At 35.2% G+C, this 17,183-nt stretch overlaps 1 protein-coding gene across 1 annotated transcript in view; it reads left to right on the forward strand.

The window, feature by feature from the left end:
* LOC145294100 (mitogen-activated protein kinase 1-like) overlaps positions 1 to 17,183 on the forward strand; it is a 153,926-nt gene that overhangs the window by 121,880 nt on the left and 14,863 nt on the right. The window contains exons 5-6 of the mRNA XM_080141173.1: positions 13,698 to 13,830; positions 15,141 to 15,212. Coding sequence (XP_079997299.1) covers positions 13,698 to 13,830; positions 15,141 to 15,212 — 205 coding nt within the window. The remainder of the gene's footprint in view (positions 1 to 13,697; positions 13,831 to 15,140; positions 15,213 to 17,183) is intronic.

Here is a 17,183-nt window from a genome sequence, read left to right on the forward strand (position 1 = left end):
TCTCAGCATATGGCAGCCCGCGGGGGAAGGGAGTTTCCGTGCTGGTTAAACGTACCCTGTCGGCGACGGTCGACGTTGTCCATAGAGATGCAGTGGGTAGGCTGGTTGTGGCCGATGTTGCCGTAAAAGATTCTGTGTTTCGGGTGATTGCGGTTCATGCGCCCAGCACCGCTCGTGAGAGGGTCTCATTCTTCAGTCAGCTTGACGCGTTTGTAGATTGTCGGAAGCGGGTAGTGCTAATGGGGGATTGGAATTCCATCTTAGACCCCGACATAGATAAGGTAGGAGGCGGAGCTAGAGGATCGGAGAGGTGCGAGTCCAGCCTGGCTGATCTGATGGCTAGATGCGGTCTGGTCGACAGGTTTCGGGTCGAGCATCCAGGGCGGGAGATGTGGACGTGGACCAATAGTGTTTCCTCCTATCCAAATACTTATTTGGACAGGATGTTAGTTAGGAGAGGCGAAGTAGACTTCTTATCTTGTCCCACGTTCACTTGGCTAGGCCAGACGGACCATAAATTAGTTATGGCCCGGCTGAAGCTAGGAAATAGGCCTAAGTTAGCGGGGTACTGGAAGTTAAACACCTCCCTTCTGGAGATACAAGACTTCCAAGATCAGTTAAGAGAATTGATTAAAAAGGCACTAGTGGGGGCGGTTACCGGGAGTAAGTGGTGGTTAGGTCTCAAAGCCAAGATCAGAAGCTTCTCCGTCAAGTATGCCCAGCGCCTCGCACTAGATAAGGCCAAGACGAAGAAGAAGCTAGAGCAGAAACTAGCCCAGGCTACGGGGGAGGGTGATAGGGTTAGTCAGGAACTAGCTAAGCAGGACCTTCTACGCGAGACTAGCAAGCGTTACGAAGGCCAAGTAGTTAGAGCTAGGCTTAGAAAGATAGGCAACGAAGCAGTCAATTCTGATGCAGACGTGCGCCGTGAGGTTTCTAGGCGTGGCTCGGACAAATACATTGCAAAAATCAAACATCCGAATGGACGCACCCTGGAATCGACTCGGGAGATCTGCGAGGGGTTTCGAGAACATTTCGAGGAGCGTTTTACGCAGCAGCCCGATCTTCCGGTCCTTGAGTTTAGCGACTATTTGGCCGACTCTCCCCGCCTCGAGGCGGCTAGAGCGGCTAGTTGCGAGGGCCGGGTGACGGAGCGGGAGGTCTTTACTGCGCTGAAGCAGGTCAGCTGTGACAGATCGCCAGGACTTGATGGTCTGCCATACGAACTGTACTTGAGGCTGTCGCCCATGTTTCTGCCTCTTCTGACGGATATGTTCAACCATTGGTTTGCTCAGGGATCCATCCCAGGGCAGGTGACCAAGGGAGTGATCACATTGCTGAAGAAAGGTGACGGGCATGGAGGGGAAGAGTTAGACGACTACAGGCCCATAACTCTGCTAAACACAGAGTTGAAGATTTTGGCCAAGGTCCTGTCGAATCGGCTGCAGGTTGTTATCGACGAGTTGGTTGAACCGGAACAGAACTACGCTGTGAAGGGGAGATCGATTCAGAACAACTTGCACCTGATCCGCATGATCCTAGAGGGGGGAATAGATGACGACACGGAAGCCGCGCTGATAAACTTAGATCAGTCCAAAGCTTTCGATAGGGTCGACCATCGTTTCCTGGCATCTGTCTTAGAGGCCGCCGGTTTTAAACCGGACTTTTGCAAGTGGATCTCCATAATGTATCGACAGCCCATGGCTGTCGTGCAAGTGAACGGAAAGCGCTCGAAACCCTTTGTTATCTCTCGGTCGGTTCGTCAGGGTTGTCCGCTGTCGCCCCTGCTTTATGTCCTGGCTTTGGAGCCTCTTCTCCGCAAGCTGAGACATGGGGAGGCAAATTCGGCCCTGCGCGGAATGGCTCTGCCTGGCGGCTCAGCTGCTAAGGTATCCGCGTTCGCCGATGATGTCACGATCTTCGTGTCGGGCTTCAGAGACATTGAGGTCGTGTCGGAGGCACTCACACGGTACGAAAGAATTACAGGGGCCAAGATAAACCGCAACAAGTCGGTAGGACTGCGGTTGGGCGCATGGAGTGGCAACGCAAACCTCCCTGCGCCCTTCAGCTGGACAGATGGCCCGGTCCGGATCCTCGGCGTGTGGTTCGGACCGGGTCTCCAGCTTGACAAGAATTGGTTGGAGGTACGGTCAAAGGTGGAGGCTGCAGTCAATTCGTGGCTTCCTAGGAAACTTTCCTTAAAGGGTAGAGCTGAGGCGTGCGCCACTTACGTCTTTCCTCTCATCCTTTACCGACTGGCCGTACTTCCCCTGCCTGCACAACACCTAAAAGCTCTTGTCGAACTCTTGTCCTCGCTCCTTTGGGACAGAGGAAGACACTGGGTGAGCAGACAGGTCTGTATTCAACGTCCGTGTGAGGGAGGCTTGGGAATGCCGGACTTGAAGTGTCATCGAGATGCTGAGAGGCTGGCCTTCCTGAGCCACTATATGCAGGAGGACCAACCGTGGCACCCCGTGGTTACTGCCGCCTTCCCCGACCTCGTTCTCGACCCTTCCATCGAGAGCCGTCGCAGGCCGCGGGGAGAATCTGCCTACATGAAAGAGTGCCGAGCCGCGCTAAAACGACTACCAAGGTCCAGTGACCTTGTGACTGCTACCCGTAGGGAACTCCACAGGGATCTAGTGAAGGAGGCCGCTGACGACCCGCTATGCGCGCGTTTGGGGTGGCAGCAGAGTGAGATCCGCTCCGCGTGGAGCTGGGCGCCAGGTTCGAGTCATCTGAACAATTCGGAGTTCTCTCTGACCTGGCGATTGGCCCGAAATGCACTTCCACTCAACAACATACAATGCAGTTCTGGGTTTCTGGAGTCGCCTGATTGTCCCCGTTGTGGGACAACGGCTGTGGAAACTACGGATCACGCTTTCTTCGATTGCCGCGAACTCCGCCAGTACTGGTCGTATGTCAGTGGGGTGACGGCTCGCATCGATCCTGAGCATCCTCACCCAATTACTGTATCCAATGTTGTGGACAACGTGAGGCCGCCGTGGGACCGGGAAAGACAAATGGTCTACGTTACGATTCTGGCCGTGGCGAGAATGGTGATTTGGACGTCGCGTCTGCAAGGTTGCCGGGGGGTGTTGTCTTTTTCTGATCAAGATCTGATCGCGTTCTTTAAACACCAACTACGGGTGAAGATCAGATGTGATAGAAGAAGGCTGCATCGCGCGGCATTTGACAGAAGATGGATACATGTGGCAAGTCTGTGTGTACGAAGAGGAGCCAAATTTGAATACGTGTTCCCCGCCTAGGTGTGGAACGCGCAGTTCTGTAAAGTTAAATTAAACAAGTAGTCTCTCAGCTAGCTGAGTGTGTGTTCCATCCCTCCCCGATTAGGAAGCCTCCAAGATCCCCATCCCCTCTTACCTGCAATTTTTGTTTTCACCCCTTCCTCTAAATTTTACCCATCTTGGAGAAAAAGAAATACAAACTAACCTCCATCCCTTACCCACAAAATTTTCTTTTCTCCATTCACCCCCATCTAGAGGGCATCCCCACCTAGAGACTGACCCGCAGAAGCGAGGTTCCTTTTACAAACCTAGTGGAACGGGCAGTCTATCAACTAGACGGGGTTGGGAGGGTCCTACTAATCACCTTTTGTTTTTTTTTCTTCCCCCTCCCTCGACACAAATGAATTATTGTTACCATTTTATTGTTATCTTTTTTGTTTTTACACGTCAATAAAAAATGTTTTAAAAAATTGGGAGTTACTAGGACGTCCCCCAATATGAAAGGGTGAATGCGGTATTATGGTGAAAGAAGATACTAGCTGGGAGAAACTTTTGACTTTGTTTAGTTCTGGAGTGACAAGGATGACCAACGTCCCCCAAAATCCCCCCTTTTGAGTTGGCCATGTGCCTAAGTTTTTTGTTCATCGTTGATTTTTTTTCTGTATTTTTTTAACATGAATAAAAGATTTAATATCTCAAAGTGTAGTATCTGTTCCGGCAGATACTGCACTTAAGATAATTTGTACCAGTCAATGGAGGGGAAACCCTCTATACTGGGACAATTATTATTTTTGGTAACCAGAGTGACCCCTTTTAGGGGAGCTGGTTTTTACCTCACATTAAAAACGGCCTTGTGCCTAATTTGCTCAGTGGGGGAGCAAATAAATACCATCTGTTCCGGCAGATACTGCAAGCTATGACTAGCTATGACTAGCAAAGACCAGATGTGGGGGCAACCCCACATGCCTGACCTTTAACCAGCTCCCATTTCCCACCTCTCGGGAGCTGGTCCCCTTTTTCCCTTCCCCCTCCCTTCACTCCTCACATTAAAAATCGGCCTTGTGCCTAATTTGCTCGGTGGGGGAGCAAATAAATACCATCTGTTCCGGCAGATACTGCTAGCTATGACTAGCAAAGACCAGATGTGGGGGCAACCCCACATGCCTGACCTTTAACCAGCTCCCATTTCCCACCTCTCCGGAGCTGGTTCCCTTTTTCCCTTCCCCCTCCCTTCACTCCTCACATTAAAAATTGGCCTTGTGCCTAATTTGCTCGGTGGGGGAGCAAATAAATACCATCTGTTCCGGCAGATACTGCAAACAAAGACCATATGTGGGGGTAACCCCACATATAAGACCTTGGTCAATGTAGGAGTAACCCTTCATACCAATTGTCACTATCCAGCTCCCCTACTGCCGGGGGAGTTGGTCCCCATTTCCCCTTCACTCCTCACATAAAAAATCGGCCTTGTGCCTAATTTGCTCGGTGGGGGAGCAAATAAATACCCTCTCTCCGTCTCTCTTTCTCTGTTTCTTTGTTTGTAAAACCTCTTGCTTTGATTGACAAATTTTTTCTTTGTTCGATCAGAGGTCAATATGTGTGTATAAGTCCGACATGGTATTTTCTTTATTCTCTGCTAACCCGGAATTTGTGTATGTGCACAATCGCCAACATAATTTTCCTTGCCCTAGAAAATAATGTTTTACTTTATGGTTTTGATATTGCACATTTCTCTTAGTTATTAGGTAAAAAATAAATAGTGTTAAAATTTAAAAAAAAAAAAAAAAAATCTGACATCTAGTTTTAGGCATGTATCATTTGACATAGAATTTCTTCATTATCATTTACTAACACATGGTGATGACAGATCAGTTTCTTCTGTCCCTCTAGAATTTTATAGTTGATAAAAAGGGTATTCCTTTCAAATTCATGATATTCCTTTGGGAATTTTAGGTATAGTTTTTGGTCAGTTTTGTAATCCAAAAAATTTGAAAAAAAAAAATGTAAGGAAAGTAAATGAACATGCAAAATTCAACTTCATAGGCCAAGGTAATTAATAAAAGAAAAACCCATAATTTGTATCTTAAGATGAACAATTTCAATCATCACAGATTGGATAAAAATTTAAAGAAAAACTTGAAAAATGACTGTTTTCACAACTCCTTATCCATTTTTCATGAAAAAGATGCCATGTTACCAAATGGATTCTATTAAGAAGTCAAATTTTTCAAAAAGAATATACTCTGATATGGGAATTTTTTTTTTTTTTTTTTTTTTAATTTATTAGAAAAATTGTAGAAATTTGGACAAAGTTCTGTATTTTTGGCTAAATTTCCTGTTTTTTTTTTTTTAAATGGGTTTATCCAATAATATCGAATCTTTTTACCAAAAGGGCCATTTTAGTTTCTTAATATATCGAACCTAAAAAAAAAAAACTAAAAAAAAAAGAAACAGCAGAAATAGAATTCTCAGTACTCTTTACTACATATTTCAAGTATTTTCTAACCAGTATGGATTCTCATTGATTAAATTTTTTAAAGTTTTGGAGCTATTTCTGAAACTTTAAACATCCGTAATTTAGTTTTCAGACATGGTAGATACTTAATGTCTGTAATCTAACTTAAATTTCTGAATAGACAAAAAATTCTTAAGATATAGGACATTAGTTTTGGTCTATTTCCACCTCTGGGCCAATTATGCAAGAAGATCATACGAGAACACCTGCTGATTATGTAACAGCATAAGTTCTTTCCGCCTTCTCTCTCATAATCTCCTAATTATAATATTCATAGATAAAATATCACTCCTTGTAGATCTGATAGCCTGAAACTATTTATCAGACAAGTATATATGTATAAAGAAGATTGGATTTATTTATTTAAATGTAAATATTTTGAAATATAAGGGGAATATACAATTTTGCCATAAAATATATATATATATATATATATATATATAATGTGTGTGTGTGAAAAATATTACACTGTATATGCTCTGGAACCCAATAAAAAGGCATTCATTGAGCTTGGATTTTTTTCAAAATTTATATAAATAGGTTCTTTTTATTATAAAAATCTTTGAGAAAGATTTTCTAATCTATTGTGATTGGTATATAAAAACTGAGTATGTTGCAAGTAAATGATCAACCTATATATATATATATATATATATATATATATATATATATATATATACTCGGTTTTTTTTTTATTCAAAAGTAATAGACTAGTGAATTCAACGAGGTTGTTAGATAGTGCTCAATAAAAAGAGCTGATAATACTTGTTTATTGTTATGTAAACATGTTTACATCCCGCTGCTACAAACAGCCATTTGTTTCAATCAAACAACAGATATCATCAGGCAGCGACTTGACTATTCAAAAAATGTTCAATGAATAATGGATTTTTTTTTTTTATTAGGTAGGAACTCTTTAAAGGTTGGAGTTAAAAAAACCTTAAAACACAGAACTTTAATTATGTAAAGTGGGAGGGGCAATCTAAAGAAAACTAATAAAAAAAATATAATGGAGAGAGAATGATGAGGAGGAGAAAAAAGAAATAGAGAAAGAAAATAAATAGTGAAAAAAAAATATGGAGAAGAAAAAGAAAAAACCGATATAAAGGGTTATTATAAAGAAAACAAGGGCTAGAAGAGAAAAGAATGTTTAAATATAGTTAAAGAGAGAAAGAATGAAAGTAAGAATTAATAGGAAGGGAATTTTAAAATGTTAAGAGAATAGAGAAAAAGAAAAAGATCTGCGTGTCAACTAATTTATGGACAATTTTACATTACAATGACGAGATGCGTTATTACAACAACACAAACAAAAAACACAATCTTAGCGTTAAAAGCGTACATGTCAAAAGTGACAGCGAATGTAAGCAGCCAACATATTTATCATCTCACATACGTCCACGAGTAATATCAATGCAGTTTAAACATACGTCTACAATTAAGCCCTTTATACTAAATGATATAAGTTTAAAGTTTTCACGTTTTTTTTAAATAAATATATAAAAATAATGATAAAACAATATATTAAAATTATTAATAATGATAATAATAATAGTAATAATAAAAATAATACTAAAACAGAATAAAATTAATATTTATTATCTTTTTTATATAACATATTTAGCCATAAAAGGGGATTGAAGAAAGTAAATAAGACTAATAATTAGAAAGAATAATCTACTAATATTTATGTAGATAAAAAGAATACAATACATACACACACACACACACACATATATATATATATAAATAAAGGTGTAACTCTATACTATACTCTATACTATTAAGTTGAAAGTTTAAGCTAGTTAAGTATAATTATAAAGTCATATTAAAACACAATTTAACTCATTCAAGACAGTATGAATAAAAACATAGATACAAGTACACTTACATATAAATATATTCAGGCAAAAGAATTAAATCAACAAAATACTCAAAAGTAACAAAACACAGGTAGATAGTAATAAAATTAAAAAATAATAAAATACATATGTATATACCCACAAATAACCAACAGACAGACATACATACATACATATATATATATATATATATATATATATAATTATATGTATACACATACATACATAAAAATACACAAATATATGCACACAGTCATATACCAATATACAACAACGCACACACACATATATATATACACACATAAATATGTGTATACACATAACACACATATATAAATACAAACGAATAAAAATTATTTGACAAGAGTACAGATAGATGCATACACACATAAATGCATATAAATGGATTGAATAAACATTATTAGGGGAATACACAACAAAGGAGGGTGTACAAAATAACAACATAATAACAAAATATTAAACAAAAATAACACACCCATTGCTACCGAAGGATGTAACTGTAGAATTAAATCGAAATGCCCTCTTAAAGGAAATTGTCAAATTACTTCTGTAGTGTACCAAGCAACTATTTCTACTAAGGAAAATCCTAACAAAAAAAAATGACAAATAACAAATTTAAAGAAAGATTTACCGGTCACAAATGCTCTTTTGAAAATAATGAGTGCAAAAATAGAACTTCCTTGTCTAAATATTACAATGAACTAGTAGAGCAAGGTTACTCCCCAATAGTAAATTGGGAAATTTTAAAGAAAGCTAAAACCTGTTCATCTTTAAACTCACCTTGCTACCTATGTCTTTATGAGAAATTGTTTATACTTACGTTTAGAGAAAGAGATAAATTATTAAATTAGAAGCACGAAAATTCAATTAATTGCAAACATTATAAAAGCCATCTTTTAAGTAATTTAGTTTAGATATAAAATTTAAATAAATTTAAAATTGTCACTGATTTCTATAATATATTAAAATCCTATTAATATACTTTCTCCTCGCCTGATTTCATTCATAACTTCTCCTATCTTATATACCTGTGTGTCTATGTGGATATGTAAGTGTCTATGTGTTTATTTTATGATTGTGTGTACTTATGTGTGTATATATATATATATATATATATATATATTTTATTTTGTACACCCTCCTTTGTTGTGTATTCCCCTAATAATGTTTATTCAATCCATTTATATGCATTTATGTGTGTATGCATCTATCTGTACTCTTGTCAAATAATTTTTATTCGTTTGTATTTATATATGTGTATTATGTGAATATACGTATTTATGTGTGTATATATGTGTGTGTGCGTTGTTGTATATTAGTATATGACTGTGCATATATTTGTGTATTTTTATGTATGTATGTGTATACATATAATTATATATGTGTATATATGTATGTCTGTTGGTTATTTGTGGGTATATACATATGTATTATATTATTTTTTAATTTTATTACTATCTACCTGTGTGTTGTTACTTTTGAGTATTTTGTCGATTTAATTACTTCTTTTGCCTGAATATATTTATATATTTATATGTAAGTGTACTTGTATCTATGTTTTTATTCATACTGTCTTGAATGAGTTAAATTGTGTTTTAATATGACTTTATAATTATACTTAACTAGCTTAAACTTTCAACTTAATAGTATAGAGTTACACCTTTATATACATATATATATATATATATATATATATATGTATTGTATTTTTATCTACATAAATATTAGATTATTCTTTCTAATTATTAGTCTTATTTACTTTCTTCAATCCCCTTTTATGGCTAAATATGTTATATAAAAAAGATAATAAATATTAATTTTATTCTGTTTTAGTATTATTTTTATTATTACTATTATTATTATCATTATTAATAATTTTAATATATTGTTTTATCATTATTTTTATATATTTATTTAAAAAAAACGTGAAAACTTTAAACTTATATCATTTAGTATAAAGGGCTTAATTAATTGTAGACGTATGTTTAAACTGCGTTGATATTACTCGTGGACGTATGTGAGATGATAAATATGTTGGTTGCTTACATTCGCTGTCACTTTTGACATGTACGCTTTTAACGTAAAGATTGTGTTTTTTGTTTGTGTTGTTGTAATAACGCGTCTCGTCATTGTAATGTATAATTGTCCATAAATTAGTTGACATGCAGATCTTTTTCTCTTTTTCTCTATTCTCTTAACATTTTAAACTTCCCTTCCTATTAATTCTTACTTTCACTCTTTCTCTCTTTAACTATATTTCATCATTCTTTCTTTTCTCTTCTAGCCCTTGTTTTCTTTATAATGACCCTTTATATCGGTTTTTTTCTTTTTCTTCTCCATATTTTTTTTTCTCTATTTATTTTCTTTCTCTATTTCTTTTTTCTCCTCCTCATCATTCTCTCTCCATTATATTTTTTTTATTAGTTTTCTTTAGATTGCCCCTCCCTCTTTACATAATTAAAGTTCTGTGTTTTAAGGTTTTTTTAACTCCAACCTTTAAAGAGTTCCTACCTAATAAAAAAAAAAAAAAAAAATTTTTTTAAAAATCCATTATTCATTGAACATTTGAATAGTCAAGTCGCTGCCTGATGATATCTGTTGTTTGATTGAAACAAATGGCTGTTTGTAGCAGCGGGATGTAATCATGTTTATATAACAATAAACAAGTATAAATATATAAATAAAATTGATAAAGATACAAATAATCTTTAAGCAAACAACCCTATCAAGATAGTAAAGCTCTAAAATTGGTTCTAGTCTAGAATCTCTTGTATTAAAAATCAAAAATAGAGAAAAATCTGTATGATGTATATACCCATGGCGAAATGAAAATATCATATACCAAAAATCACATATATTGATCAAGTAGTCTTATTTTTAAATAAGAAAATCAAACTTTATGAGTAACAGAAGACTGCCTGTCTTGTCTGCCATTTTGAAAACAATCTATAAAAAAACAAAAAACAAAGGAAGCTAACTCAATAACTCAAACTTGTGAGATTATGTTGCAATTCCTACGAATTCCCATTAGTCACTTAAAATTGATTTTTTTTAATGAAAATAAAACTACTTGATCAATTTATATAATTTTTGGAATGTGATGTTTTCATTTCATCACTGGTATGTACATCATGCAGATTTTCTTTAATTTTGATTTTTAATATAGGAGGAATTCTGAATAAGAACTTTATATTTAAGTGCAGAGAGACCTCTTTAAAGAAAGATTAATTTTTCTAAGGGCATTATATTTATTGTGTCGTGGAACAACCGTGAAAATAAGAACAATCAAGTCAAGGTTCGGTTAAGGAACAAGTGTATTAACAATATGTACAAAGATAGGAAAGCGTGTATATCTAGCAGTTGAAGTGCAGTTGCATCTCTATTACTAGCGCTATTTAGAGTGCTAATTGGTGTAAATTCCTCTGTTTAAGGAAGGCCAGTATAACCTTTATGATCAAAATTTTTTAGAGGAATTTAAAGGTAGAGATAGGCAGAAAACGAGAGCTCTGTTCGAGAGCTCTGTTAAGTCATGTTTATTAAATTTATAAAAATGCTTGCAGTTATGCCTATATAAATAACTATAGACTTTTGTTTGTTTGCCATAAATAACTATAGACTTTTGTTTATTTGCCATAAATAATTATAGATTTTCGTTTGTTTGTAACTTTGTTGATATTTAAACATTTCATCTGTGTGTGTCATTCGAAAGTGGAACAAGTATCATTGAACTTAAGGAATAAAACCAAGATGCCATTGCTCAAGCACGATTGGAGCCGTGTACCAAAGTATGCTGTTCGTTTTCTAATGTTTTAATAGACACGTTTTACGTTGTTCTTTGTTATTTCTATATTACAGTTGTAGATTTCTTCCATATTATATTTATGCTAAAATTATAAAATTATGTAGTTACCTCCACTACCTTGCGAATTACTCCATCAGGAGAAAGGCTAAGGGAGTAAACCCCGACAGGAAATCCAGAGACAGTCCCCAAGGTGGCTTGACTTTATATTGTCATCACTGGCAACTCCTGTGGCACAGTTAGAGCTAATTTAGCTAATCTATCAACTCTTTCCCTTGGATCCTGGCTTTGCAGAGAGGGCAGAGGAGACTGCTGCATGGGCAACAGTTATCCTCCCATATTACCTTGCCCAGGCTATGTAACTCCACTACTTCACCATTGTCTCCCAAGACTGACTGTTGCCAACAACTTATCACAGACTTTGTGTGTGTGTGTGTATAATAAATATAAATATATAATGTACACATATAATTTGGGTAAGATTTTTTTATAGACATATTTTAACTATTAGGTTGGTGCAAAAATATAGTGTGTATATATATATATATATATATATATATATAGTTGAGTGTCAAAAAACATTTTTGCACCAACCTAATATTATAAATGTGTCTGCATATTTTTCCTTTCTTATGATGCTATCAACACCCTCACTTTACCCCTAAATGAAAACAGGAAGTTGATCAGCAGAACAAAGGTTATAGAGAATGAGCTTAGTAGAAAGACAATGGAGAGGAAGTTGTTCGCCAAAGCACATAAAGGCAGCTGAAATAAGATTGTTAATCAAGGTGTGGCAGATAACTAAGACGAAAGATTAGACACACAGGTTGATAGATTTAGAGTTAGTTTACAGACAGTTTTAGGAGTGGCAGTGAATTTTGGAACAGTTGGTAGCTCAGAGGTCCTCTGAAAGAAATTGGAAAGATTGGAATCTAAGCCGGGTGAAAGTAGATCAGGCCGAGAAGAAAATTGCTGATGACCAATCCAAACAGATAGCTAGCGATGGACAAAGTTTGGGATTCCTTTTTTTTATGCTATGTATTGCGCGCACACACACACACACACACACACACACAGTTTAATTAATTTATATCAGATACTTGTTTTGTGTTGTTTTATCGTAGCATGACAACAAAAGTGATCATTGGATTACAGCCTGATTAAGTTTCAGGTTGATATTTATGGAGTGGGCATTAAATGTATTTTTAAATGCTTAGTGATTTTGGCAGAAAAATATGCAAACATAAGTCATCTGTGTTATTGACCATATATATATATATATATATATATATACATACTAGCAAAAGTACCCATCGTTGACTGGGTTGAAAAACAGCCTACAGAAAATGGACTCTGATTTATGAAAGTATGATAGGTTATGAAAAGGAAGGATTATAAAGAGATAGGTTCGAATTCAGGGGTATCAAAAGCAAAGCAAAATATGATGAAAGTCAAAATAAAATAGATAAACCCCATAATTTATTATACCATACCTGTTCACATTGAAACACATATCACAATATTCTGTGGATCTATGTTAAAAAGCCTTGTTAAACTTTGTGACATATTTCCATTCTATGGAGGTCAGGCGCGAACGAACACCCAATAATTTTATTATACCATATTTCTTCAAACTGAAACATAATTATCAAAGTATACTTACGCAGATAGATATGAAGTCTTTAAGTTTGTGCCTATTTCCATTCTATGGAGGCCAGGCGCGAACGCAGACCCCACAATTTTATTATACCATCCCTATTTAAGTTAAAACATACTTATCAAAGTATTATTGTATACATCTATATCAAAAACACTTGTAAACGTTTTTTTTTTTTAAATTTTAAAATTTTTTATTTTCATACTTTGTGGACCAGGCGCATACGCAGACCCCACAATTTTAATGAATCATCATTATGCCAGATCAAACATACCCATTCCTGTGTCTCGATACATCTTCTATCATATGTGATCAGTTTTCTAACCATATAGGAGCCTATTTGTGACCACACACACATAGACGTTCAGCTTTATATATATATATATATATATATGAGATTTTTTTTCATTTATTACTCCTTTATTAGCATCAAAACTGGTTAATGTTATGTAAATCAATAAGACAACATAATATTTTGTACCTAGTACTGATGGCCCATCCCAAGACAAGTACTTGAATACCTAATTAGCATAACTATTTTTTAAACAATTCATTATAAATTAATGTTTGATGTTATAACATTTTTCTTTTTCAGATTTGCGACTTTGGTTTGGCACGGGTGGCTGATCCTGACCATGATCACACTGGTTTCTTGACAGAGTATGTAGCCACACGTTGGTACAGAGCCCCAGAGATTATGTTGAATTCCAAGGGTTATACTAAATCCAGTATCCTTTTATACAGTGTTTAAGAATTTCTGGAATAATTCTAGAAAAGGAATATGAAATTTGTAAGTCTGGAAAGAGTTGTAAGAATTTCCAAAAATAATTCTTGGAATGCATGCAAACTGTATGGACTATATTTGTTGGTAAGATTACTGTCTAGGAAAAAACAAGTTTCATTTTTTTAAAAATTTATTCATCAATTTGAATCAGTTTGTCTTCACCTGATGAATAAGTCTTTGATGACAGCCTCATGATGGCTGCAGACTTTTGTCATTGTCTCCTGATTAGAGCTCTGAATGCTCTGGTGATTCTAGCCTTTAGCTCATCTATCATGTTGTAGTTGAATTTATTAGTATCTCATTTCACTACGCCCCACACAAGGAAGTTGAGAGGGTTACAGTCGGGAGAGTGGGAGGCTGTATGTTAGGTAAAATGTGATCAACTAAGTTTTCTGACAATCAGGCCTGGGTTGACTACATGACAAGCACCAAGTGTTGCCTCCACATGTACAGCCTACCTGATTTGATCCAGGGTTTCATTACCTCACTTGGAGTGCAGATGTAGCCACTGCTGTACAGTCTGAGACTCTCAGAAGTGAAGTGACATGACATCACCTTCAGCATTGGATCGTAGATCATGTGTTTTTCTTTCTGATTTCGCCTCATAGTCAAATCTTTAGTCTTTCAGTTTCTTTCTGATCTTTTCTATCATCCTCTTGCTGAGGAGACAAGATCTTGTGTTCTCTAGCCAATCGTCTTTGACCAGGTTAAAGAATCAAACTTTAAATAACATTTTTGGACACTCTCACACCCTCAAACTATCACCCACCTGGCTTGATACTTATGCAACCTAATGTAGCCATATCTTTTCTGGCATGTCACCTTTGCAACTTTCTGTAGCCATGTCTCCCTCTAGCTACATATTAGCAAACGGATGTATTTCTTCCCATATGTCCACCAAATACAACTATTGTTTATCCAGGTGGCATCTTTGTTTTTCTGTAATTTTTCTTCCCCCCACGCACCTCTCAATGGTTGCATCTCTTGCTATATCCACCTGAATGTAGTATGCTGTTTACCTCATCCTGCAGATTGATGTTCAACATTTTATCATAGAAAAAACTTATACAGAAATGTATTTTTTTTCTTTTGATAAATCTGTCACAGATTTTTTTTTTTTTTTCATTTAAATCTTCAATAAAGTTTAAATTAAAATAAGATGCTCAACAGGCATAAATCTGTCTGATCTGCTCATTTGAACTGTATATTTGATCTATTTTGTTTTGGTCTTGTTTTCCTTAACTCTTTTTTCAGTTGATGTATGGTCAGTAGGCTGTATCTTAGCGGAGATGTTGGCCAATCGACCCCTATTTCCAGGCAAGCATTGTATCCTTTTTGCAGAAAGTATTTTTTTTTTAAATTTTTTTTTTATTACACTTGATAAGAAGAATTGTTTGAATTTTTTTTTTTTTTTAAATCACTCAAAAGATAGAATATTGATTGTTGTAAATAATAAACTGATTAATAATCTAAAACTTAAATAAAATATCTTCATTGATTGCCATAGTATTTGGAAGGGAAGGAGGGGGATACATATATACTAAATCATTCTATATAATCTCTACTTATATATAAAAGGCACTTTGTGTGTGTGTGTTCTTCTCTATGGGATTCTGAAACAGCTGGGTTGATTTTTTTTTTTTTTTTTTTTAAATTTCAGACATGTATTTTATGTCTTGAATTGTTCTTAGATAGGTTTTGTATCGGAATGTCTCTGATAAGTATCGATAATTGAAAAAATCCAATTAAAGAAGGAACTGTCTGATTTCGATTACAGTTAACCCCTTTATACAGTCTAAAATCACAAGTGCATTTGAGAAGTTTTATCACTGGACAAGCAGAAAGGTCCGGCATATAAAATCAACGATAGGTACTTTGATAAGACAGGGACGTGCTCAAAATGGATGTTTCTGTTTAGAGCACAATTGAACCATGATACTTGACTTTTCTAAGCCAAGACAGTCTGTGTAGAGTGTGTGTATTGTATGTATGTGTAATATATATATATATATATATATATATATATATATATATACGAAACATAATTTAAACTCTGTAAATTAAAATTTACAACAGATTTATTATCCGACAAGGAATACTAATTAAATACTTTAAAATTTATAAGAAATTATATATGTATATATGGGCCCAAATTCTACTACATTAAATGTATTTTAACACCAATAGTTAAAGCAAAATAAATTGTCTTAGACTAAGACTATTAAAAGAATTTTCAACGTTATCGATAATGTTTCATCATCTATTTTTATGATTGCTTAGGTCTGAATTCATGTTTTTAAATCAAATCTATGACGTCATATCAAAGCTATTTTAATGTAATGTTTTATGATTCATTTAGAAGAAAATCTAAATAGGTCAGTTTGCAGAACATCAAAGATTTGAAGATTTTAGTTTCAATTTACGAGCATGGTGTTTGACTTTTTGTTTAGAAATTATGCACATTTCTAAAAGAAGTTAAAATATCCATTTAAAACAATTCACAGATGGTCATTCGAACATATACACATACAGAAAATGCCCCTTATATTCTAAGTGGGTTTTGTTTCTAGGCTAAGCTTCAGATAACAAGAACATTGGTCATTATATTTATGTTCTATGTTAAATGTAATATCCTATGTTAATGTACATGTCTGGCTTGATTCAATAATCATGTATGCAAATTTAAATTTCATAATCAAAGGAGAAGCTTAATCTCAATGATATCTGATAACAAACAAAAAAAAAAAGGAAAGAATTTCTTTCACATTTAATATAGACACAAAAATTGTTATTCGTTATCGATTGGGGGTAGGTAGCAAGCCTCCCCGTGGCATCCTTGTTAATCTTTCAAGAGACTAATTGCTGCACTATAACAATTTCGGAAAAAAAAAAAAAAAAAAAGGTTTGTGTTTTTTTATCAATAGAATGGGACTCTTGTCCGATTTATTAGTTTTTTTTGTTTTTTTTTATGATTTCAAGTAACAAATAGAAATTGAGAAGTGAAAGCGAGCGGGCAAAGACTGTTAGTTTTAAATAATATTCCAAACTTTGGTTACAGACGCTATAAGCCCAAAGTTCATTATAAGAAGGAAAAAACAAAAAAAAAAAACTTTGATTTTAAGGGTGTATGTTATCTCCCAAAATGATGAATAATCACTTGTAGAAATTCAAACATATCTTGATGACTTCAGTAGTATAATTTTGTAAGGAAACTTTGGCTTGTTTGTTTTGTTAATTGAAAATTTGGTTCTTTGTTATAATAGCAAAAATTGAAATATTGAATTTCTAGTAAAACCA

This window comes from Euprymna scolopes, chromosome 2, assembly GCF_053919585.1.
Source record: "Euprymna scolopes isolate OS-2025 chromosome 2, ASM5391958v1, whole genome shotgun sequence".
Classification (NCBI taxonomy): Eukaryota; Metazoa; Mollusca; class Cephalopoda; order Sepiida; family Sepiolidae; genus Euprymna; species Euprymna scolopes.